Below are 27205 nucleotides of genomic sequence, written 5' to 3' on the forward strand. Positions count from 1 at the left end.
GCAGAGAGCCCGATGCTGGGCTCGATCCCAGGACCCTGGGATCATGACCTGAGCCGAAGGCAAAGGCAGTAACCCACTGAGCCACCCAGGTGCCCCCTGAAATACATTTTAGACCAATGTTATCAGCATCAAATTCTTCTCTTTTCTAAACCAACATGGGAATGTTCACTCTTTTCCACGAATGAACATTTGATTCAAAAGCAAACTTTGAGTGGCTAATATACTCTAACGATGCTTGCATCATAGTCTAAAAAGCATACAATAAAGTTTCAGTTTGGTGTAACTTTAATTGGAACATTGGCTAAGTAATAATGACGAGGTCTATTGCATTTTATTGTCATAACCAAACAATACTACTGGTGGTGAAGATATTTCCATTCATTTTACAGAGTGGAAACTGCGGGGCTGGTTTTTTCACCTTACGTAACTGCCAAGGGAAGATCTTAGTATAGAGATTTTGGCTCTTGATTTGCTATTCTAGAACTTGCCTGTCCCATTTCCCCACACTGCTTTTCTCAGAGAAAATTATTAATAGGTTTTGACACAAATTCAAGATCACTATAATGATTTATCTGTTTTTCCAAAGATGAGCTTAATTTAATGCCTCTTTACATATTTATTTTGATCAATATATTTCCCTCTATCTCTAGAAAAAAACTTCTTCAATATTTTATGTTTTTATGAATATCATTTATGCTTTGCATGAATATCATATAGCCCCTCATTTTATGTACTCCTTAATTAATGAAAGCAAGTAGGTCCATTTTGACTTAGTTTAATGTGTTCAGACGATCATTTCATTGTAATTCACACTGATGGACTTGATTTGAAAAGTTGAGTGGTTGTTTGAGTGGAATGGTTTTGACATTTAACAGCTATAGTATACTTTCTTTATTCCAGAATAACATGACAGAGATTAATTTTAAAACAAATTTCCCTAATAATAGGAATAATGAATGAATGATTGAGTCATCTGCATTATACTTTGCTTTTTCACCTTTAAGAACAACTAGTGCAAAATCAAGTCTCTGCCACAATTGATGTCGTTTTCAAAAGATTTGTTCTTTGTTCATTAAAGGCTCCATTCTTACACTTATATTTAAAAATTCTATGAAGAATAATGAAAGGTAAAAAGTTCAGACAAAGTAATGTGGCATGCTACGATGTGGATGAACCTCAAAAACAACATGTCAAGAAAAGAATGCCGGTCCTGGGGCGCCTGGGTGGCTCAGTGGGTTAAAGCCTCTGCCTTCGGCTCAGGTCGTGATCTCAGGGTCCTGGAATCGAGCCCCACATTGGGCTCTCTGCTCAGCAGGGAGCCTGCTTCCTCCTCTTTTTCTGCCTGCCTCTCTGCCTCCTTGTGATCTCTGTCTGTCAAATAAATGAATAAAAACCTTAAAAAAAAGATTAAAAAAAAAAAAAAGAATGCCGGTCCTGTTGTGTGACTCCGTTTTTGTGCAGTGTAGTAAAGGCCCATCTGTGGGGACAGAGAGTAGAAGAGTGATGGCCAGGGACTGGGTACAGAAAGGGAGAGTCACGGCAAGTCAGCTGCAAGTTTCTCTGGGGTGATGGAAATGTTCTAAAATAAGATTGTGGCGATGACCGCAGAACTCTGTAAATACACTAACAATTACGGAACTGTATACCTAAAACAGAGGGATTTTATGGTATGTAAATTGTATCTTAATCAAACTTCATGAAAATAGATGTGGGCTTACAAATAGCCTGAGATAATTAAAACTGATGATCAAAATAAAAAATTTAAATGTTCACATCATTTAGAGATCAATACCACATACGGGAGGATGACAGGGACTTCCGCTGAGATTGGCAACCCAAGTAAACAGACGTATCAACAAGCAGAAGACAGGATCTGACACACCAGATACTCCACGTGTTAAGTGAAGATGAGTGAAGTGGAACTCCTGCTTCTGAAACAGCCCAAGTTAAATTCTTTATTATTCTTCTCTAAGGCAAATGTCAGTCAGTCAGCAGAATTTTCATTCTTATGTGGCCGTCAATAGAGTTGCTGCGCATTTCAAGTCTAGACCCAAAGCTCGCCCGACATGTCTGTCTGGAAACCCCATGCTGGCAGCAGTCTCATTGAACTTTCTATTCTCAACACACAATGCAGACGGGGCACACAGAATACACTTAAGAACACTTTTGGTATAAATCAAGATGATCTCAACCTCTGGTGAATTCCACAGGCGTGTTCCGAAGCTGTAGTAAGATAAGGTACGCCCGATAGGTGCTTTACTATAGTAATAATTCATGACAGCGTGAGGAAAGGAATGATTCATTCTGAGGGGGAATGGAGAAACAAGCACAAAGGAAGTGATATTTGGATGGGGCCTTCACGGAAAACGTGAATAAAAGAGGATTTGTAAATGTGTTTTCAAACACTGGATCTACTTCATGTTGGCACCCTGAGAACCACATCTAGAAATGGTGAATTGAAGCTCTTCATTTTATTTCAAATATCAAAATAATCTAGAAAGATACATAGTAGATATCAAGATTAACTGAAGGTACATTCCAATCTCAATTGTTTTGTCATTTAATAGGATTGGATTATGGAAAAGAAAAGAAGGCCCAGTTAAAGCATGGCAAGTGAATAAAGAGGCAGCATCTATATGTTATACTCAGGGGCCTTCAGATCGCAGAGAATTTGCTTTGTGTCCCTGCTACAAAGAAAGGTGTCCCCCAGGGAGGTATCATACTATTGTTCCAGCCTTAAAACTCTCCCGGGTGACAGAGAAACAAATAACTTCAACTCTTGAGACATTCATCCTTAGGCTACTGAATGGCTGCTTAATAAGTGGGCTTCTAGAAAATACACTTTCTTCCAACCCCGTGAGATAATGAACGAGCTCATCAATATAATAGAAAACTCCTCACACGAACATGTAGGCGGTTTGGAAGACTGCAAACCATTTCTGAATCACACACTTAAATTTTTATAGGAACAAAAACATCATGGGATATGACAATTTTTTTTAGCCTTTTTGCCAAAAATACATAATCTGATTCTAATCATGAGGAAACATCAGTCACACCCTAACTGAGGGAGGCTCTACACAATCACAGGCCTTCATTCTTCAACTATATCAATGTCATGAAGAGAATGGTCATGACCCTCCGTTACAGATCAAAGCAGACAAAAGAGATGCAAAAGCTGCATGGAATACATAATCCTGGCCTGGGTCCTGGACCAGAACCAGAACCTGTGGTGGTGGCCTGGAGCAGCGCTGTCAGGAGGGATAACACCCACGGAAGTCTCCAGGGACAGTCCTTTCTCTGGCCCTGGTCTCAGCCTCTACCTCTCCTCCTGGAGGGACAGGGGGTGGAGAGGGGACAGTTTGTAAAATTTCCATATAGTCTCTAGATTAGATAATAGTAGGCGTCAATGTTAAACTTCCTGATTTTGAGAACTGTACCATGGTTTTCTAAGAGAATTTCTTTGACTTTAAGGGACATTCTACAGTTTTAGAGTTCAATGAGTATGATGTCTGTGACTGACTCTTACATGATCCTAAAAAATAATCTGTACATATACAAATGCAGACATACATTCACACACACACACACACACACACACACACACACACACACACACACACACTGTGTTAAGGCAAATGTTGCAAAATGTTAATAACTGGTGAGTCTAGATGAAGGGGACGTGGGAGTTCTCTGTATTATTCCAACTTTTCGGTAAAGCGAAGAGTACTTTAAAATCACAGGTAAAATGGAATTTACAGGTTTGCCTTAGCAGATCTTCCAATAAAACATACAGCTCACTCAAAGTTGAAGACGGTTCTTTTCTACCAATTTCGTTTTTCTAGTTCAACTCTTAAAAGCGGGAACCAGCTAAAAAGGTAAGCCAATTTGCAATAAAACAACAAACAAAATCAAACCCCCCTCAATTCACCTAGGAAAAGTGTGTCAGATTGATTTAGTGCTGCAATTTTTTTTCCTTTTAGTCGTGGTCACCATGCTTATATTCTTGATATTGCAAAGCTTCTTCTTTTTCAAAAAAATCATAGTATAGACATTTGTTTCCCCTGTTTGGAAGAAATAAGACTCAAACATAGAATGATCACTTCAAAGGAAACTTAAGAATGAGCATATCATGTGTAACCAGAAAGGGATAATAAGAAAGCACTATTCCCTATGTTCAGCTATAAATATTAAATGGGATGAGCCCATTGCAGATACCTGTTTCCTTGGAAACCATTCAGTTGAAACTCCTGCAAAAATTAACATGTATTTTTTTCCCTTAAAGGGCAGGAGCTTCTTTTACTTACACATTTTTGACCTTTAGTTTTATATCTTAGGCTTATTATAAGAAGTTCTTTCCAGATCTAGGCAAACAAAGAGCAAAACAAGTATCTTTTTATTAAGCCTGAGGCTGGACTTAGGACAATATGGCCTGTATAAACTGCATGTTATGGGGTAACTATAGATGGTTGGGGTCAACTTTGCCACTCACCAAATACTGCCATCTAGACTAGTAGATCATCAACATACACACAGTATTCAAACTCAAATGCCAACTCACTTCACAGTATAGACATTCAAATTAAATTGTCATATTTGCAATACAGTTCTATGTTTTAAGAAGCAGTGAAGTTTAACAAAGTCAAGTCCCTTGTATAAGTCAATATTGGCAAATGTCATGGGGACAGAGATTTGCCAAAGATAATAATTCTGTATCAGGTCAATGCCAGGGAGGATGGCTTTGGCTCATGGAGGATTTCTGACTCTCATTTCCAAAGCTCAGTTGATTTTGGATTTCTGGTATCTTTGCAGTGTGGATAGAGAAATGGGATCATATTTATTTCAGTTCAAGTCAAGGTGGCTGAATTGGTCCAGAACCTGAAAAACTGATCTCAAAATATAGCTCATATTAGTATCAGCCACATAGCAAACTACAGAGAGAAACCATCTGTGTGTCCATACAGGTCATACATACAAGTGAAATGGCTTCCCAGTGTACTTGACTATTTTGTCTGCACTGTCACTGTGTTTTTTAAATTTTATTTATTTATTTGTCAGAGAGAGAGAGAGAGAGCACACAAACATGGGAGCGGCAGGCACCCCGCTGAGCAGGGACCTGGATGCAGTTATCGATCCCAGGACCCTAGGATCATGACCTGAGCTGAAGGCAGACGCTTAATCTGCTGAGCCACCCAGGCGCCCCTGCAATGTCGCTAGTTTGCAGGCTCCCTTGGTGTGGAGTCTCTGCATCTCCAGAAGAACTCAAACCCAGAGCCTCTGCCCCGGAGAGGGGAGGATATACTGGTCACCAGCACTGCCAGAGGAATAGGCTTATTGGGGAGCATGCATATGTTTCCAGAAGCTGACAGGGGTTCTAGAAGCCCAGACTTACTGGGGAATTGAGAATGGGCGTCTTTATAGCCTGAAATCTTCTGTTCCTGGGGGAAGCTGTACAACAAGAGAGGTTAAGACCACTGAAAGAGACGGTGAAAAGCGACTGATTGCCCAATTAATCCTGGAGCTGCTATGTTTTTCTGATAATCACAGTTTAGATTTGGGGGATTAGTACTAATTTAATCTATTTTGTCCTGCTTTTTCCCACCAAGGGAAAATACAGTTATTGCATTAGAGAGGTACTTTAAAATAGAATTGCAGATTAATGTCCTTGGGTTTTTATGGGCAATTAATCTCTGAATACATTCCTTGCTGGAGAGAATTAGTGATTTATCCAAGGTTAAATACCTGGTAAATGTCAGACCTGAGAGCCAAACCATGGTCTTCTGTTCTCAATATTCCCCATGTGCCTACCAAGTGCTGGGGAACATTCCTAGGATTTAAAGCAGAAGACCAGCTCTGTAATTTGAGGATTCTTGAAATACTTTTCTCCCCCCAGCTTTATTGAGGTAAAATTGACAAATACAATTGTAAAATATTTAAAGTGTACACTGTGGTGATTTGATGTATACATACACTGTGACAGGATTTCTCCCATCTGGGTAATTAACACACCCATCACCTTGGATATTTTATATATACAATTGTATATAAATGTATCTAATATTGTATATGCAAATATATACAGTATGTGTGTGTATATGTGTACATATACATATATGTGTGTGTATGTACACCCACACATAGATGTATCTTCAGTGAGAACATTTAAATTCTATTTTAGCAGATTTCATTCTACATTATAGTGTTACCAACCTTGGAATGTCTTGGTGGCCCTGGATCAACGTGCATTCACACATGTCCAAATCTGACCGGAACATGTGTGTTCAGTGTCTTTCTTGGCAAGGTGACATTTGTCTTTAGAGCGCCACGTCACAGACTTCACTGTGGGTAAACGCCACTCCTACTGCCCAGCACAGAGCCTGACAGCATGCACAGTGGCCAGTGGCCTGTGGCAGTCCTGACTCTTATTCTCTCTCGCTCTTTCCTTCACTCCCTGCTCTCCTCACCCCTTCCCTGCTCCTTCCATTCTCTTCCTTCCATTGGTGTTATGGACCCTGTGAAGGGAGAAAGAATCCGACCCCGTTCATCCACGCGGAGATGCTAGAGGCTTGACAAGCTATCCAGTCAGGAGGTTTGCATTTGGAAAGACCACAGAGAATTCAGGGCAACCTGTGGGAAATGTCTGGACAAGGGAAAGGCTTTGAATTCCAGTGGCCACGTATGATGTCTTCGTAAGGCTGACTCTCCCAACAGTAAATTTTCAATGCCAGCTCTTACAAGTTAACCGCCCGCCTCGTACCCTATTTTGTCTGAAAACTACCTGTTGGAAGCATCAAGGGATTTGGCTATTGTATCTGTTCCCCCTTGTGTCCGTAATATTCCCAGGTTTAGAAACTTCAGTCTGTCTGAATCTGCTTAGTGGTTACTGTCACATGGGGGGGGGGGCGGGTGGCAGGGGCGTCTATATCCCTAACACCCAATCGGCTTCTCATCTTTCCAAGCTTCAGAATTCCACAATTCTGTGAGAGAAGATTCCCATTTTATAGCTGAGGAAACTGAGGCTCCAGCAGGAGGAGAGACTTGCTCAAGGCTCAGTGGCCGGTAAGAGCAGCGCCAAAATTTGGCCTTGGACTGTACGACAAGGAGTCCACGGCTCCTCTCACGCCAGGTCTCACTGCCCCGCACCTTCTTCTGAGTGTAGACCAGTGTTTTCCCTGTGGCTTAGATTCCTTCCTTGGGGTGCCTGCAATTTCCTTGCCTTTCTGCGTCACGAGACATTAAATGATGACGAGCTCTAGTGTTAGAGCCAGACTGCCAGGATTCAAAGTCCCGTTCGGCTCCTTCATACTTTTCTGGGTTTCTTGTTTAAATTTGTCATTACTGACCGGGTTTGAAAACTCTCTTGGTTGTGGCCGTGGACTCTTCCTTCAATTGTTTATGCCTCTGCCATAGCTGCGCATGTGGTTTTTGTTTTGCTTCTCTTCGTTTATGTGTATGTGGTTGTCAGTGTGTTTGAAGGTCAGAAAGGGCGACAAACACTGGAGAAGGGGAGCCCGAGGCTAGAGGATGTTTCTATTCTAAGAACAGTTATCATGTTGTCTCTCCTAAGTGGCGGGCGCTATGCCATGAAATGTTTACACACATGATCTTTCGTCTTTACAACAAATCTGAAAGCCAGATGTTATGACCCCATTTAAAAGGAAGGGGATTGAGAGACAGAGAGGTTAAAAAAAACCTGCCCTGAGCGGGTCTATTTAAGAGCAAGAAGTCCACCTAAGTCTGTCTGACTACAAAGCATAGGAGCTTAAACTTTTAACGAAAACTGCACCTGGTACTAATATTAATGCCTTCTTATTGTACAGAAATCTTGCGCGCAGTTGTATACGGGGTTAGTATTGGCATCCTTTGTTCTCCTCGTTCCCTTTTAAGCCACCTGGCGTCACAGGTTGATGTGTATCCGGGCCTTTTTGTCTATGCACATTTGTGCATGCACAGTGACACAGATTTTTAAAACTATAAATGGGAGGGGCACATGGGTGGCTCAGTCAGGATCCCCCGCCCTTCACATGGGGCTTTTTGCTCAGCAGGGAGTCTGCTTCTCCCTCTGCCTCTGCCCCTCCCCCTGGCTTGTGATCTCGCTCGCTCTCTCAAATAAATAAATAAATAAACAGAAACATATTTATAAAAACCTGTCATTGGGATCCCACTATACTTAGTGCATGGTAGTGTCTCAATTTGGTGTTCCTAAAAGCACCTCCTTTTAAGAACCTGTTTATTCTTCCAGTGGATCCTTTAGAAATGCCATAGTATATTCGAACATTCCCCTGTGGATGGACATTTGGAGTGTTACTGATTTTTCAGTAACAAAAACAAAGGTGCAAAGAAACCAGGGGAACACGGATCTTTGTCCCCGTGAGCATTTCTGTGGAACAGAGTATTGTAAGAGGGATGGCTGGGTCAAAACCCATCTGCGTTTTATGTTGTGGTAGACACTGCCAGATTGGGACACTGGGAAGCCTGCGGTCCATCCACGGCTCATGCTGTATCTCAGTGAGAACTGACGTCGGATAAAGGAGCCTTGAATTCCTGATGTTTGCCTCCTTTGCCGTTGTCCTGTTGCCAGTTTTTCCTCCCCTCCACTCCAGCTGATTGCTTTCCTTTCTTTTCTTGCCCTCTATTTCTGTCTGTCCTGGTCTACTCACGGGTGCTCTTTCCTGCCTCTGAAGTATCAAATCACACAGCTCTCTTGCATCTACCAGAAGCTGGTGGAGAGCACTTGTTCTCCTGTGGATGGCTAAGGCTCGTAGAGTGCCCTTGAGGTATATGAATCACACGGGCGCTCTCAGCTGGGACCGCACACCCTGATGTATGGCGAGTCCGGGCAGAGTGGAGAGTGGAGATGGATGGAGCAGATGGTCATACTAGTGGAAGGGCTCAAGCTTTTTAATCCCCAACCTTCTAAAATACTCATTTACCTGAAGATGTCCTTGTATTTTACTTAAGGACAAAGATAGCGATCACCCGCTGAAAATGTGAATGTCTAGCTTGAAGGATTATAATGCATACAATGACTTGGCTTTACATCTCTCATTTTTAGAACACTTTGTTATTTTGGTAAATGAGAATTATATATCATTTAAAATTGTCATCATTGATTTGATTCATTTTTTTCCTCCTTACGAAGAGCATGAGTTAATAGTCTGCCCCTTTACTGACATAAGATACTGTTTTAAAAATTACTTTAACTTGTCTAAATCTTGGGGACTGGCTTAATAAATTACCCCATATCTATAAGCAGGGATAATTTGTAGCCAATAAAAGTCAGGATTCGGAGGGATACTTAATGACAAAGGAAAATGTTCATGATATGTCATTAATCATTAAAAACTGGTGAAAAAATGGCATGCCTCGTATGATTCCAAGTTTATAAAAAATAGATACGCACAGAAAAGAGACTGAAATATAATAAAGATTTTTAACACCTCTTGTCTTTGGAGGATGGAAATAGAAATTATTTCTAGAAATTATTTTGTTGAACATTTGATACATTTTCAATTTTGTACAGAACATGGAAGGTTTTTTTAAAATGAGAGAAAATAACTTGTTAGTAAAATTATTTTGACTTTTTTTTCCTCCTTGCCTTCCTAGGCTCTAAGACTCAATTCTCTTGGTAGTAAACACAGGACTGGCCTACAGAGGAAATTCAGTGAGGTCACTGGATTGCTGCCCACCTTTTTTCCAGTGCATTCAGGGAGGTGGGTTAATCCCTCCTGCCTTTTTTCTCCTACTGGGCTCCAGTGTATCAAAAAGTCCCTGATTGACACTGAGCACAAACATCCAAGTACAGAGGCCTGACCATCTGGGTCCAGCTACAAGGGTGCATGCATCTAACTAGGACCCATCCTTGTGGAACTGAAGAGAAGTTCTGGAAGGCATGAGAGGTCTTCATGCAGGAGCCTCGCAAGTACTTAGAGGAGGATCAGGGCCCTCGCCAAACAGGGTGGGATTCTCTGAAGGGTTCAAGTACCCGAGGGATGTGTTACCAGGCCGAGTTATTAAACAGAACATCCATTTGGCAATTAAGATAAACCGGGCCTAACCAAGCCAGATCCAGAAAGGCGACTTAGGTAGCTCTCTAGGTGCGGTCAAGGAGGGGGAAAAAAATGCACATTCCCTGAGTGACCACTAGGTGGCAGGCCCTTTCTTATACTAAGAGCTTAGGTGTCTGTTCTCAGGCATTTACTCTGATATTCAGGTTTTTAAGAATCACACAGAGGGCTGGTTAAAAAACACAGATTCTTGGGCTCCTTTCCAAAGCTTCCAATTTAGCATTCTGGGGTGCGGCCTGAGATTCTACATTTCTAACAAGCCCCCGATGCCTCTAGGGCCATGGGTGGGTGCACTTTAAGCACCACCAAATACATTGTTTCAGACTCTGGGAGAAAAGGAGGTGTGGGCAGCAGTAGGATGTGGTCCTCATGGCTGAGCAATCAGCTCGGACTGTGACAGAAACTCCAGGGGAGGTGTAGTGTGGAGATAGACGGGCGCATTGGGGTCCCTCGCTGCTGGTTGGAAATGGTCTCTGGTACTTGAGCCGATTGGAACTGTGGGTAGGTCTCCAGAGCTCTCCTTCCAGTTAAATGTGTTACCAGTTAATTTCTTTAGAGTGACTGTAGCAGGGAGAAGCCCAGCCATATGCAGATTCAAATGAAGGCGGTATTCAGACTCAAACTGAAAACCCAACATTAACTATGGACCAAATAGAAGCCAAAAGAAAAACATCAAGAATTATATAAAGCATGGATCAGTGATTTCTCAAATTATTTGAACGGAAGGACCATGTTAGAAAATATCTGGTCCATGATAGTGCGGTGCTCAGCTCTTTTGCGCAAGACTTTTACCGAGCTCTGGCCATGCATGACTCACCAGGCAAGTCTGACAGTTCTCGACTGCTCCAGACCCTGTTCAGGGAGGTGAGTCCGCCGATAATGTGTTTGAAAGTCAGCAGCAGCGCTACACGGCTGTAAAAGTTTCTAAAGCTCTATTGCATCAATAGAGAGGGCCGATAACAATTTGTAGGAGGGTACCCACTCACAAACCACATCTTGAGGTGCGCTGATCTGCACCGGCTAGATCGTGGACCTGAGAGATGGGCTTACTGTGGCACTTCGAGCAGGCAACTTATTCTTTTGGCTCTTGCACTGCAGGTCCTTAACTTTCGTATCCTTCAGGGCCATTTAGTTCTTATAAAGTCCATTTGGGGTCCTTGAAATAGGGCGATTTGGATGTACTTTTGGCCTTGATGCTATTGCTTCATGCTCAGACAACAAGGGTGATGTCCTACCCAGGGTAGGCACTTAATGAACACGATGGGATGAATGCATGGAATGGTAGGCCAGGCCTGAGATATCGAGCATGCCTGGGGGCTGGACAGAGAGAGCCAGGAAATACATGCCTGGTGTAAGTGGGGATCCAAACAGAACTGTCCTCACCGGGGTTTTATAAAGGCCTCCCTGATGCCTCACGGAATATAGATGTCCACTGTGAATGAGTAAGTTTCAATTTATAAAGTCATGGGCCATGACAGCATAGGCTTTCCCATGGCATTTTCATGCTGAACCAAGCCCTTGTCTCACGTTCATGCCAAGATGAACAGTGCTTGTTACTCTAGAAACTGCCAGAGAGTTTTCCTTAGTTGTTTTCCTTTTAATACTAGAATCTTAAGGAAGGACTTTAATGTAATAATTATATTTTCTTATTAAACAGTTCTCTGACTTTTAGCAAAGGAGAGCTGAATGAATGCAAAATGGATTAGCAACTCGAATCCACCCCGAAACATCATGCCCTAGCCTGTACTCACCTGGCCCCTTATTCTCCATTCCTTACCAAGCACACAGTGCAGCACAAGGAATTTATGTGACTTAATGATGCATAGCTAATAGTACTGATCACAGTAATAACGATAGCTGCTATTTAGAGAGCCCTTAGGAGAGGTACTATATTAAATGTGTGCTTAAATACATTATCTTATTTAATTCCATCAACAATCACAAAAGTTTGCTCAAGGACAGAGTGAAAGGGCTAGGATTCTAGCCGAAATTTGTGGTTTTAAACACTGAACTTATAGTCAGGGTCTTGGGTCCAAATAGACCCAAGGCTGTTTCTTTTTGCTTTCAAGGTGTAACAACAAAAGAAGTATACCATATTAGGAACTTTGGGGATGCAAGGCCAAGATTTCTTATAAATGGTAGAGACATAGGTGGATCCTATGAATGAATGAATGAATGAACAAATGAGTGAACATAGGCACCAGCTGTAAATGAATCAAATTTAGTTTGTGACTTTCTTAGATCATGAGGACACTATAGTTTCATGTTGGTATTTCACTAAAAACCCAGGACTGATGTGGTTTTGATGCCAGCTCATAAAATCTGAAGATACAATCTTGGTTACAAATTCTAAAACTAAGTCTCAATTATATCTCAAACAAATTTGCACACACACACACACACAGACACACACACGTCTCATATGCTCTTTAAAAAAAAAGCATTTTGTTCTTTTTCTAAATATGCTTTTCAATTTCTCAAATCTCCCAAATAACAAAGGGGACAGGTAGTTCAAACACAAATCTTCCCAAAGAGAACATGTATAGTTTTGACTGCACTCAAATCAGAGCTCATGTCACTATTTTATTATTTTTAAGCAATCCTGTTTCCAACTGAAACAGTCTACACACTCAACTTCTTGTGTCAAATGGTAGTTCCAAGGAGTTTTTGATGTGTTTTCAAAAAAGTTAAAGTGCTAGCACTTTTTTGACAGGATGCATAAATCATGGTTTATGTTCCAGTTAGAACAGTATGCAGAAGTCTCTCATGGCTCATACAGAGAAGTCTTTACAAACTTTCATTAATGTATGTTGGTGAGTAATGGCCAGATTTCCAAATACACAATTTAAAGCTTTATCACGAGTCCAAATCCTTCAAGAAAAACCAAAAGACCTTATTTTCTCTCTATGCTAAATTGAAAAAGAATGGAAAGTCACAGGAACGTAGACATTTAAAAACACAAATGAATTTACAGAGCAACATTTTGGGGAGCCCTAAGACAATAAAGCGATCAGCACAAAGACATCTGTCGGGAGAGGCAACCTGAGGTAAAGACCAGTTAAATCTAATGCAATCAGGAACTTAGGCCAGTTTAACACATTTTTTATGAGGTGACAACCTCCTAACACCATAATCTTGCCTTTCAGGAAGATGACACAGGATTGAATGAGTAAAAGAAAACAACTTAAAACCTCTCTTTTGAGCGTGAATTGTCTATTTGGGTTAAAGGTAGTCTTTGAGATCCCATTAGCTGCTGGCACAATTGGGAAAAGAAATGTGCGTGCGTGCACGCACACACACACACACACACACACATACACACACACACACACACACACACTTCAAAGCAAGTAGCTACAGAACGATAGCAATGTCTGTTTCTACTCAGATGCAAAAACAGAGTTAAAGCCAAAACTAACAACCCTTCTGCTAATTAGAGAAATAAAAATGTCTTCTCCCCAAGTGTCCAACGCAACATGCAACTGAAATTAACTGCTTTCCTTTGGGACTCATTTATTTATGTTCAAAAGAAGATTGGGGGATAAAGAAACCTTGCAAACACAACAGTTGGGGAAAACACATGGACACCATACATCGGAATAAATGGATCTGAGCACACAGCGACGATAGAAACTTTCTTTGCTTGTTGAAACACTGGATATTATGATCTAATAGAAATCAGGTTACCTTTACATTTCTTCTCTTCCGTTTGGAAGGTCTGGGCACTTGCGATGCTCTGATCGTTCACATCGTCATGGTCCAGATGGAATATCGAGCTAGTCCAAGTGGCCTGGATGAGATGTGGTGACGACTGTTCATTCTTCAATGCGCTGCGCCTCTCCGCATGGCTCTTCCTATGGAGGCAGGCTTCAGACATTCCTACTAGCTTCCAGTCGTGTTCTCGGTCTGGACAGTGCTTTGGTTTGTCCCAGGCTGGAAGGCCATTTTCTGGAGGGTTGAAAAACAGGAGATGACGAGCTGTTGGCATTGTCAAGATTTTGTTGAGTTGCCGTTTTGGAAGGCAAGTTGTTTCTCAATTCTTTGGGGCTGACAGTGTTCACATGCACCTCCACTTGACGGCAGTGATAAGATGCAGAATTTGTCAGCCTTGGGCATTTAGCCACCACAGTTGGATTGCCTGTCGGAGTAATCAACACATTCCCCCTTATTTTTAGTGCCTAGAAAGACATTAGTTCCTCCATAGAAAGGCTGTACTTTCGCCAGCCAGGCTTCCACAGCAAAATGGCCCAAGAGCAAGTTTACATCAATTTATGTGACTGCTCAGACGAGCGTTTGAGGTCTTGAGGGTCAGGGCTGGCCATGAACACTTTTTAGATCCTTAGGTCATAAAACATCCAGGATCCAGCCTTGTTTGACTTGGGCTTTATCACAGGCTGACCTGAGGGGCACCCTGTTACTTAAGTGGGACATGCTCACGTGGTTCCTCAGGGAGTGACAACTCAGTCCTCCCTACAACCTTCTACGCCTAATGGCCTGGATACAAGGAGACTGGATCTTCAGATAGAAATTTGTAAATGTTTCAATGTAGCTCCAAATTGGTAATGAGATCCAATGAAGGAGAGCAGGCAGTGCTTTAGTGGGGGGGGGGGGGGGGCGGCAAATTTTAATAGCCTTAATGATAGAATGAGAAGTCCTGAATCTCACTAGTTGAGGTATAGGGAGTGAATTATTCATGTATATTGTGGCTTTTTTTTTCTATTTAATTTATAGAGACTTGAAGATCTACCCTCTAGAAAACAAGAAGAAATGGAAGAATATAATCTAGTGCAATAGTATAATGTAAACTTTCTTACCCTGACCTTCCCTTGTGGCAAATTTTACTTCCCTGAATATCTTTACTGTACATGACTATAAGGTGGAGAGCAAAAATGAGCAGGCTAATGTATATATTTGTATATGTGTATATACATTAAAAACCATAGTCCATCTGGTCATCCATATTTCTAGAAATTCTTAGGCTACTGTCTGTCAAAATGAGAAATATAAAATATAAATAGTGTTCTCCTTTTAAAGTGATCATATACAGTGATTGAAAGACTATAATTTATGGGTGAATTTTCCTTTCTGCTGAAATCACCAAAGAAGCCAAGATATCCATATTAGAGAGATGAGTCCATCCTGATCTGCATAGTATTGGGAATTTCAAGCTGCCTTTCCAACATTTAAAATGACTTTTAAATTATTTAATGCAAGGGCTCAGAGGGCTTTAGGTTTTCGTCAGCGCCCTCTGTAAATGACTAATTGTCTTTTGTTGTTGGTTAGGATGGTTTCTCTAAAAGTGTAATCTACTCTCAGTCACTTTGGAGGCTGCACTTGCCCTGTGAGTCTTCAGGCTAGTGTGTGGAAATTCTAATACACATACACTCCCTTTCTACTCCACGAGGAGACTGTGAACAATGACTACAAAGTAATAATCAATCCATGATTTCTTTGTTGCTGTAAATGGCAATGCTGTGGCTTGAAATAACATGGCCAGGAGGCAATAAATCCATGCAAAAAAAAAAAATTCTATAATGTGACAGCTCTGGGATATAACATTTGATCTTTTCAGAGAAGAGCCCTGAATATTCACCCTATGCAAATGGCTATGCTAGGGACTGTGTGAGGTCATGAGTTCTTTCTCTTCAGAGATTATATGGCATTATTCACTGCATGGCGAATCAAAAACCCTGGACTCAGCCACAGCCAGCTACTGGTGCAATTACAGGCACCTATTCTCCCTCTCCATTAAAAGAAAACAACAGATTAAAACCCTGGGATATTGTGTTGCATTTCAAATTAAACATATCTCTGTAGAATCCATTCAACTTTATTACCCATGAGGGTGTGAGCTAAACCATGAGCCAAATATAAAGCTACTGAATGCAAGAGTTAATTCTGGGCCTGAAGGGATTCACTTTATTTCTACAGACATGCAAAGCCTTCTGACCCTGCACATTTCTATGATGTTTTCTTTATTTTCAGGGACTCTTTAAATCCTTGGTAAACCGTATCCTGTAAAGCTCCATTTTAAGTAACATTAAAGTTATCACGCTACTTTGTAAAGCCTCCAACATTTTATTTTTCTGCAGAAATTCTTAAAATTTGATATTAACTTCCCTGATGGAACAGAAATTAAGAAATATTGCCAAAGTCAGTAGTCACTGCTCCCCAGCGAAAGGAGCTCTAGTGGCCATGCTTGGGTGAGAGATGTTGGAGGGAGTCCGCCCAAGGGGACAGTCCTCCTTAAAGCACAGCCTATTGAAGCTTGCTCAGCATGTCCCCTGAGCCAGCAAGAGCATATATTTTTTTTCTAAGCAAAGGAGGTTATGCTTGGGGTGAGACAAGAGATAGGATTGCCTTCTATTTTCCTAAGAAGAGAAGTTGAGATGGTTTGGGGGAAAGGGCTTCATTCATGGGAGGCATTTAAGGCTCATAATTACTGTCTGTAATTCCATTCATGATAATGATATTTGGCTGCTTAACTGGCAGGTTTATTGGTTGGGTAGTGCTGGGAAACCAGGGGACTGAGAAGTCTTGGCTGGGTCATGGGAAAGCTCAAGAGGATTTTATTTAAGGAGGATTCTTGATTCTTATCCTTCCAAGATGAGGAAGACACATACAGTTCCTATTCCATTCCCAGGAGGGATAAGATACCCACTATACTGAGCTCCTTAAATTCTGCCTGCTGAGGATTCTCTTGTTGAGCAGAACTGTAAGTTACCTCCCCATGTGTTTACTTGGCAGGACTGGTTTTCAAGGGTATCCTTGAAATGTGTCTCTTGGTTGTCCCCAAACCTAAATGAATGAAGTGTTTCTTTGTAGAGAGATTGAAGTATTAAGATGAAGTCAGTGATTCCCAAACGTTGGTGAATGACAGTTACCTAAGGCACTACTAAAGAACACAGAAGACTAGGCCTATTGAAGTGGGATGGGCCTGGGGCATTTGTACCTTTACTAAGTTCTCCAGATGATTCTGACCCCCAAGAGAGTTTGAGATCCACAGGGTTAAGAAAATTGAAGGTAGGAAAACAAAGTACTGGCAGGTTTCAGATTAGGGCACAGTGTCCTTCTTAGGCTCTAATGTTTTACACAGCCTTGAAGTAAATTCACTTTATAATTAAACAATTCATCAAAGTTTTGGGAACAACTGTGTGAAGATTTCAAAGTCAGATATTATGAAAGGATACTCAACATCAAAATCATCAGGGAAATGCAAGTCAAACTGCAATGAGATAACCCCTCATACTTGTCAGAAAGGCTAGAATAAAAAACACAAGAAACAACAAGTGTTGGTGAGGATGTGGAGAAAAAGAACCCTCATGCATGGTTGGTAGAAATACAGACTGGTACAGTCACTGTGGAAAAGTGTATGGAGGTTCCTCAACAAACTAAAAATAGAATTGCCATATGATCCGGTAATTCCACTACTGGGTACTTACCTAAACAAAACACAAACACTTATTAGAGAAGATATAAGTACAATATATTACTTACAATAGCCAAGATATGCAAGCAGCCTAAGGGTTCATCAATAGATGAATGAATGAATGAAGAGGTGTACACACACACACACACACACACACACACACACACCTCAGGGGAATATTACACAGCCATAAAAAGGATTGAGATCTTGCCATTTGCAACAACACAGATGGACCTAGAGGATATTATGCTCAAAGAAATAAATTGGAGAGAGCAAACTGATGGTTGTCAGAGGAGAGAAGGGTGCAGGGTGGGTGAAGGAGAGTGGGAGGCTTCCAGTTATGGAATGAGCAAGCCATGAGGATAAAAGGTACAGCACAGGGAATATAGTCATTTGTGTTATAATAACATTGTGTAGTGACAGATGGGAGCTAGACTTGGGGTGAGCAGAGCAGAAAATGTAGATTTGCCAAATCACTATGTTGGACACGTGAAATTAATGTAACATTGTGTGTCAACTCTATTTCAATAAAAATGTCAGATATGAATTGGATGTTCTCTTATAGATTGGGGGTATGGATGTAAATAATGTTCACCTAAAAATTCTGTAGTCTGGGCATTACCTGGGACACAGTGTGCCTAGTAACAGAAATACATTTTTTTAAAAGGAGGAGTTTACAAATGATCATACCTTGTTATTCACATGAAGTATGAATCCTTTGCTCTTTAATGGATCCCAGCTAATACCTGGCTTTTAATGCTTCGTAATTCTAGGCATGAAGACAATTAGCCAATTTGTCAGTTATAATGTAAATTAATAACAAAATTAAAGGAAATAACTAGATAGGGACATGTGAACTGCTACTAAAATTCCTGTTTGTCAAGAGAGTTTGGAATTGAACGATTGAATTTGTCTTGTATGATTATAATTCTTTTGGCTTTGCATGACACAACCCCGATCAGAAAAGTTACTTTCCAAAAAGAAAGAAACCTAAATCTCATTAACAGAACTACATACAGCCTATTTCTGGAAATTTCATTAAATATGATAGAAAAGAAATCTGTCCATCAAAAAAGGGAGAATTATATGAAAATATTCAAGTATCTCAGGACACAAAAGCGAGCTGATACCTCAGAGACACGCTAAGGCAAAGGAAATAGGCTTATGATAAAGTGGTCAGAGAGGGTCAGCTGAGCGGGCTGGGATTTCGTAGCACTTATTATAAGAGTGTTTAATTTGCATTAAAGGCCGTTAATATGAGGCATTGAGACCCCAAACCACACTCTATATTAGGGGAATGTGTGTACAATATGCTTTGTAGAATTATCAGTGGATAGCTCAAGCTATTAGCATGATGTCTCTAATTTCCATTCTAATTTTTTACTGGGACCCATAAGTTTTAGCTTCGCCGAATTCTCAGACTGTGTACTTAGCAACTGATTTTTATTTGTGGAGTGGCATGGAAGGTGAGACTAATGCTTGGCTGAGCATTTACTAAGGGCCAAGTACTGAACTAGACAGTTTGATTCATCTTCCTGAACATCCAGGAAGTCCAGAGTGAGACCCTGCTTGATTTACAAGGATCTGAAAGTTAGAGAAAGCACTGCATCTGCTCTCTCACACCTTTTGTGCTGTGAACGGATGCATTATCGTTATTTGCCTTAGTTTGATAAGTAGCCATTAGCCTATTCATAGCTATCATTTTTATCAGTTCTTTAAAGTTCTTTATCAACTCTGTTTATTGTCCCATTCAATTTTCTCAGTTACTCATTTATATTCGCAACTGGTCTGCCTGCTTTCACTCTGAGCCATCTACAATCCATTGTTCAGAGAGCAGTCAGAGTGAGCTTTCAAAGTACATTTCAGAACATGTCTCTCTGGTGCTTACAATCGTCTGATGACTTCCCATCAATATTGGAATGAGGTCCTAAGGCCTTACTGCGGCCTGAAATGCTCCAAGGGATTTACCCCTAGTCCATCCCACTGAGCCTGTCCTGTGCCTCAGCCCCTTGTTGTCTCCCCTCTGCCCTTGTTACTCATTTCTCCCAATAATCCGGTAACTTTGCAGAGAGAAATCTATTTCCTAGGCACAGACTCGATGCCTATTTTCTTATCCAAAAGCCACTGGTGAGCTGTAAAGAGAATTCAAAACTATGAAAACCAATTCAATGTAGATTTTCTACTACCACTATTATCTTCTCAAAACTGCAGGAGAAAAATGAAAAGTTTGGCTTTTTAGAGGCAGGATAGGATAAGAATCTGGGCTCTTCTAGTCAAGGTTCAAATTCTGGCTTTGGCATTTAACAGCTGTGTGACTTTGGGCAAATCGCTCTACCTCTTTGGATCTCCCTCCAGAATATCTCTAATACTTATCTCCATCTCCTTTGTAAGGAAAGAACTCAGCACGTTTTCCTTGTATTATGTCAATGGTATCCACACTTTTCTCCCCCCTCTATTGGACTCTGATCAACTTCTCCATCTCTCAGTTCCCACAGCTTGAAGCATATAACAGGATCTGAATAAATATTACTTGGAAACAATTGAACATAATATAGACAGGTCAAAATACTCCGGAAGCTAAACAGAGCGCACATGGACTTTGAGCTACACAGGAATTTCTCTGCACCGAGCAATAATGTGCTCTACCCAAAAGCCAGTAGGCCAGAACTGGTTGGCATCACTGTTCTGCAACAAAGGGAGCTTGGTCATAACCAGGTGCTGCAGCACGGCCTGAACTGTGTTCTATGCCTAGAGAGGACAGGAAGAGCAGGTAGATGACTGTGCTCCTCCCAGTCCTCGGACAGCGTAAACCCACCATTTTTTACTGTGGCATTTTTCTCCCATGAAACCCATCTTCTAAATGACAGGTGTGGTGAGAGCTTCACACGGGACACCAGAGTATGGCTTGTGGGTGTCTCAATGCCACCATTTCAGACCCTCTGACATAGTAATATCCTCTTGTCATCTGGGACGGGTGAGCCAGTCACCAGAGGGCAGGCTGCTGACTTGCTTGCTGGTGCCCTGGGATCCTCTAGGATGGCTTTGCCTGGCCTGGAAATCTCCAAGAGTGGCCCAGGTTGCAGTGTCTCCCTTGCCAGTGGTAGTTCTGAAGGCCTTTGGGGCAGCACTTGCTTAGTGGAAGCCACGAGACTCATGAATTTGGAATATTTGGGGGAGATTTCTCCCAAATTAGAGAAAAGTCAAATTGTTGACTATTTTTAAAGGAAATTCACTATTACTACTCTCAAGGATTGTGAGGGAAGGGTTACATGACTACTGAGTCCCATGAGTAAACTAGTGTGAAAATCCCTCACAGCGTTGGTGTTAAGATTCCAAGCGCCGACATATACACAAGGACTACCACGGAGCAGAAATACCAAAAGTTCTCGAAGTGTTGCCTTACACCAAGTACTACAGAGAGCAAATCCACAATTCTCAGTGTGTGCGCAGGAACCTGGAGGATCCATCCTTATACTCCCTCCTTCTCTCAACCAACACAAACATTTGAAACCCTCTCCCTACCTCTGGCTCAGCCTGGGTTCTAGCCGCACAGCTGCCTTTACTCTAGTCAGTGGTGAGTTCTTCTTCCTTTGAAAAATATTTATTATTTGTTCCAATAATGTGTAATCATACGTTGCTTCTGAGATCTTATTGATGTATGTTGCATTCCCAATATGAAGACCCGGATGGCCCTTGACACTGACCAAAGCTACTATGTTGGTATTCTCTAAAATGTAAGCCTGCAAAGTGGAGTAGAATGTTCTGGTCATTGTGAGACACAGCGGGTGTGGATCACAGCTGGGGAGCAGCCTTCCAGGCTACTGGCTTCTACAGGAATTATGACTAAGGAGGATGAGAAGGGAAGGAAACTATGTTTATTATTAGGCACAAGGTACTTTATGTGCACAAAAATAGTAATAATAATAATGACAGCTAAACTTTCCAAGCACTTACTATGTGCCAGCCTAGTAGACAGGCACCATAAATAAAAATTACTATTAACTGAGCACCTACTATGTGCCAAGTAGCATTCTAAGTGATTTTTATACATTGTCTAACTTGCATTCCAATACCAAGAGATGGGTATCTTTCCTGTCATTTTAAGCATGGAGGGAAGTTATCGGATTCCTGTTTCTATTTAGAAGGTGTTATAGTATATGTAATTATGCATTCAACTGTTTAGATCAATGAGCTTGTTGGTAGTTGGAACCGTGGCTTGTTTGCATTGCTTGTTTGCCCTAGGGGGCGGCACGAGACTGGGCACATGACTGAACACTCATTCTCTTGCGTGGAACTGAATTAAACTCAGCCACTCTCCACTGCCCCCTCCCGCCTCTCCACAGCCTGGTGGGAAATAGGAAATGGTGAAAGAATTCTTTTCCCCTTTGTGCTTGTTCTCTCCTCTTCCTGCTCAGCTAAGTGCCATTTCTCACTATCTTCTCTTGGTCCCCAGACTGTTTCCCCAAAACTTCTCTCCTTCACGTCCTATCCTTTCCCAGAGCCACTGGTCTAAGGATATTTCAAGATCTGGACCAGAGGTCTCTAAGGAATCTAGACTCTGGGGTTTGAGAAGAAATGGTAGCCTTTTATTTGTATTTTATTTGAAAATTTAAAAAGAAATTAAGCTTTACTAGCATTGCATTTATGGGTGTGTAGAATGAATGAATGGATGGATGGAGTACTGAGAACCATGAAATGTGCTCAGATCTTCTAATCAACATGTACCCATGTGCTGCTTTACTCCTCAAAATTTATAAATGAGGATCTATTGAGGCCTGCTCAGCCTTTGGTTACATGAAATGCATCCTCAGGAATATCTTCTTGTAAGCAAAGTCTGGCAAAATTAACTTCTTTGTTCAGAGAGGCTGCCTTCCATTGCTATATGGTTTTGTCTTTCGTTTACAGAGCACCTGCCTATTGATTTTCCCTTTTGTTGAGACTGGACTTCTCTGCCCCTGTGTGCAGGTGAAGTTAAGTTTGCTATCACAGAGGGTTTCTCTTGTTTCATTGGCAAGGATTCTCAGTCCATTAAGTGAGTGAGATCTGGGAGCTGCCAAGAGAGAAGCAAATCTTTTTCTTATCTGGAGCTCCCACGTCTCCAGTTTTCCTGTATATTTCATTAGGCAATCATTATCCAAATGAAAAACAATCATCATAGCTATAGAAACCTCAAATGGTTATTCTGAAACTAGAAACTACAACGATAACCTCTTGATAAGTGAAAACCATTAAAAATTTTTTTAAAAAGTGTGTGTTTAGAACCTTTAAATGGGGTGTGCCTTAATCCATTTTAAAGCTTAGCTAAACGAAAGTTAAACACAGAACAACAAAACGTGTGTTTCAAGATCACAGTGGAGGGGCGCCTGGGTGGCTCAGTGGGTTAAAGCCGCTGCCTTCGGCTCAGATCAATGATCCCAGCCAGGGTCCGGGGATCGAGTCCCGCATAGGGCTCTCTGCTCAGCAGGGAGCCTGCTTCCACCTCTCTCTCTGCCTGCCTTTCTGCCTACTTGTGATCTCTGTCTGTCAAATTAAAAAAAAAAATCACAGTGGAATCACCACATGGAGTGGTCGTGTGTGAACACACGTCAGCGGCCAGGTTCATGAGCAACATCTTACAAAGATTTAACCGCATAGGAACAAGCGGCCTGCTGGAACACTGGCCAGAGGCCCCAGAGACCTGGAAGGTACTTTCCAGAGGACACAGTGGAATCCTCCCCTAGGAACGGTCATTTGGTTTTCCATAATTCATACTGGATTTAATCAGAAAACTCTCAGGTCGGATGACATAAACTTTGAGGTAATTACTCTAAAGGCCACAGAGATTCCATTTAGGATATTAGACAAGCTACAGCTGTAGCAAAAACATTCATATTAAAGGACCACAAATGCACATAAAAGGGAGCAGATGTTTACTGCCAGGATTAGATTTCTCCTGGACGAAAGTTCAGATTATCATGTTTATTCTTCTTGCCAGTCTGAACCCACATTTTTTAAAAAAAAGGTAGTCGGTAAGATTGTCCCCATTTTTGTTTCCAAGCTTGAAATACCCTTTCCCAGGGTAGGAAATCCATGTGAGTCTTTTCTAACTTTGCAGCCTGGTACTAGAGCACAACCTGCGGACGGAGAACAAATCGAGATTTACAGTTCCTCCAATAAAAAGATAAAATGTGCCTCTTGGGTAATCAGATCGACTTTATAGACACACTGAAAATACTTGGCAGCAAGGCACACATAGTCTTTCAGTTAATGAAACTCGGGGTTAACAAAATGGACAAAAAGAGATGCTGGTGTTAAATAAAGTAGAATAACATAGAGGGTGAGGCATGGACCCTTCTCTGGGTTTTCACAGAATCTCACTATCATTGTCCATATTTTTCTGGGAAAATAAGTAGGATCAAGATCAGTGTAGCTATTTCTTTCACTTAGGGGGAAACATTTCAATCTGGAGAAGTTTACTTTTTCCTTTTGTTAAGGAATAGCCACCCTGCCATGGTATACACACTTTCCTTATTCTTGGTTAGGACAGCAGGCAAGATTTTTTACACAGTGAGGACTGCTTGAAAGCAGGTGCTTTGGGGATGTTTTCAGGCCCTTTGAACACTATGAAATACATAAAAAATTTATTTCATTAAATAGGACCCAGTGGTACAATCCAACGCCATGCGGGGTGTGTCGTATTCCCTGGAGGGTCTGGCTGAGCACCTGTCCCTCCCAGGTCCTGTCCCAGGAGCAGAAATGAAAGGGAGAATTAAATTGTTTTCTATCTGCCTGTCTGGTGGAAGAAAACTGAGCAGCGCAGGTGGGTCAAATTGCTTGGTGCAATCTCTTCTACAGTGTTTTCACAGTGCAGGAAAATCAAGAGAAGTAGGTGGGATTTCTACTGTTATTTTAACATCTTTTCGTTTGTTTTTTTTTTTTCCTTAAACTTTTTGATTGTTTAAAATACCTCTGGCAAGGCTGGGGCTAGAGGGGGTGTGTAGGGCAATGAATTCCTGCAGGCCTGCCCTTTTCCTGCCTGTCTGTCCCCAATTGTAGCCCCCGTGGCCCCTCAGTCCTCAGATGGCTCATGAGTATCTCTAACTGTGGACCGGGGACCTGCCGTATCTGCAGCCCCTGGGAGCTCGTTAGAAGGGATGAATCAGAATCTGCATATTAATGAGATCTTCAGCTGATTCCCAAGCACAGGGATGTTTGAGACTCTCTCTTCCAGGGGCACAGTCTCCATGGAAAGTAGATAGAATTTGTTACATGTGGGGTTACTCAATTGAAACTTTGGTGCAATTTCATATTTACTATGTAGAAGTTTTACTATATAGCAATTTAATATTTACTATGTAGAAGATTTTCTATTCAGGAATCAGAGGGGAAAATAGGGTTTGATGGTTGCAGGTTAGGGAAATTAAAGGAAGTGCCTTTAATGTCTTTACTTCCTAAATGGTTAGTTGGTATATGTAGTATGCCAGATTGAAAAATCCAGACACTAAGATTCCTGGTTAGAATTTCACCTTTCTTCAGGTTTTCTTTTCTAGAGACAGCCAACAAAATAAAGTAAAAGCTAACATATACGCCAGGCACCTGTTCTGAGCATTTCACATTTAACTCTATGAGACAGAAATATTATCCTGATTTTGCAGATGAATAAACTAGGGCACAGAGAGGTTAAACAACTTGCCCAAGTCACACAGTGGTAAATAATAAAGTCAGGATCCGTACCCACAAAGGTCTACCTGACTTTGCCACATTTCTACCTGTTTATGGCAAAGTCAACACCACGTAACTTAGATGATCACTGCAGGCCAAAGAACTAAATCCTATTGGTGAAAATATGTAGTTAGAGTCTTCAAATAAAGAGCTCAAAGAGGTCACTTTCTTGCTCAAAGTCACCCAGATGGGCAAAGAGGTGGGATGGTCTTTGGATTCTTTGTCCCACAGTCTTTTAACTGAAAACATATGTTTTTAAGTATACAACAATGATTTATTGCTCAATCTCAATGCGGGTTCAAATTCTGACATTTTTACTCTATACCTCAAACATTAAGAGCGATTTTTCTAATTAAAAATTTTTTTTCCAGTAAATTTACCAAACAAGAGACAGCTGTGCATGAGTGATTCTGTCTCCCCCACCGACTGCTGCTGCTGACTCTTCAAAAGTTTGTGTTTACAGTCATATGGGCTCTGCCTCCAAGTGGCCCAAGAACTTAGAAAGAAGGCAAAAACCACCCACCCACCCACCCAACCAAACCATTGAAACGACCAAGGTAAGGAAGAATTGCTTTGCTTCCAAAGCTGCCCATCCAGAAGATTAAAAGGTCACCAAATAATTTAGAATGGACAAAAGGATCATTTCATTTTGAGTATATGATATTGAGAGCCAACCCTGAGAGAGGGTCTGCTATGTGCCAGGCAAGGTACAGGCTATGTTTCATTTATTCATTACAACGATGCAGTGAGGGAGATGCTGTTCTTAGTCCCACTTCATAGATGAGGAATCTTTGGCTGAGAGAACTAAAGAGGTTGCCCAAAGTACAGGTAGTAAGTGGGCAGTTGTTCTCATACCCTTTATGTTACATGCCACAGATGAAGCAATTGTAGGTCAGTGAGTAAAGCATTGTCCAGAGTCACAAAGCTAGCTAAAGGGCAGTGCTGTGCCTAGAATCTTCCTCAGGATGCGCCAAGTTGCCTTGATGACAAGTGGGAAATCCTATTGGAATTATTCATCTTTTAGCATGAATATTGCTTTGAGAGAGGCTCATCTATTTCCTCAGGAAACATGGCTTCAGCAAACAAAATCTCTTCTCACAAAGAATGGAGGCAAAGGCATATTGCTTTTGAAACGTAGGAAGGACATTACGTTCAAATGAACAGGCTTGTCTGATTTCAGCAATGGAACAAGAGTGTCTGAGAACACCGATGCTTGGGAACTTGAAAGTCATGATCATTGGGGAAAAAAAAAAAAAAAAGCCACAGCTTGAGATACAAACACTTGTCAGCTTTATGAAAGTCTGGCCTATGACCAAATAATAACCAAAAGAAGAAGCAATATTGTGCTGTTAGCAATTACCCTGTTGTCTGGGACATGTCGGCAGATGACAGCTTCTCGCAGAGGGAACTGTGCCCCCAGTGTGGGGGTGTCTCTGCAACCTGAACATGGCCGTTCTCTTGTGCGCGCTCATTGGTACACTCCTTTAGGACGACGTGGCACAATAGATGGAACCGTCACAAAATGATTCCAGCTTTGCTCCCTTAGGCAACATGGGCCGTTTACTTCTTGGGGCTGCCTTGTCTACCACCGCCTCCCTTTTAGAAATACGTTTGCCTGGAAGAGGAACACCGTGGGGACGAGGCAGGAACTTGCCAAAGGGAGGAAGATGCTCCGGAAGAAAAGCCCCGTGCCTTGCACATTACCTCCGTCTGAGGGTGATTAGGTGGATCGATATAGTGTCTCAGAAAGAGATACAGAGTCTGAAGTTACCACCAAGGTTTCAAGAGCTGCCCTGAGGCTGGCAGTCCTCCCCCGGGCTTTTTGCTTTCCTGGGGACAGTGGGCAAGGTCTGGAGACATTTTCGGCAGCCAAACTTAGGGGAGTGTGTGCGCACTGCCAGCATCTACTGGATATCGGCCAGGGATGTTGCTAAAATTTGTACACTCACAGGATAGCCCTCCGCCATCAGAATTCTCCCCCCTCGTGTCAGCAGTGCCCGAGGCAGAG

The 27205-nt window shown here is 41.6% G+C and overlaps 1 protein-coding gene across 11 annotated transcripts in view; it reads right to left on the reverse strand.

Moving 5' to 3' along the window:
- The window catches only part of THRB (thyroid hormone receptor beta), a 372214-nt gene that overhangs the window by 58167 nt on the left and 286842 nt on the right, over positions 1 to 27205 (reverse strand). For 10 of the 11 annotated variants that reach the window (XM_046003102.1, XM_046003101.1, XM_046003097.1 and 7 more), the window contains one exon: positions 13755 to 14015. The exons of the other annotated variant lie outside the window; for it this stretch is intronic. In XM_046003102.1, the coding sequence (XP_045859058.1) occupies positions 13755 to 14015 (261 nt within the window). The remainder of the gene's footprint in view (positions 1 to 13754; positions 14016 to 27205) is intronic. 11 annotated transcript variants of the gene reach the window in all.

Source organism: Meles meles, chromosome 4 (assembly GCF_922984935.1).
Source record: "Meles meles chromosome 4, mMelMel3.1 paternal haplotype, whole genome shotgun sequence".
Lineage (NCBI taxonomy): Eukaryota > Metazoa > Chordata > Mammalia > Carnivora > Mustelidae > Meles > Meles meles.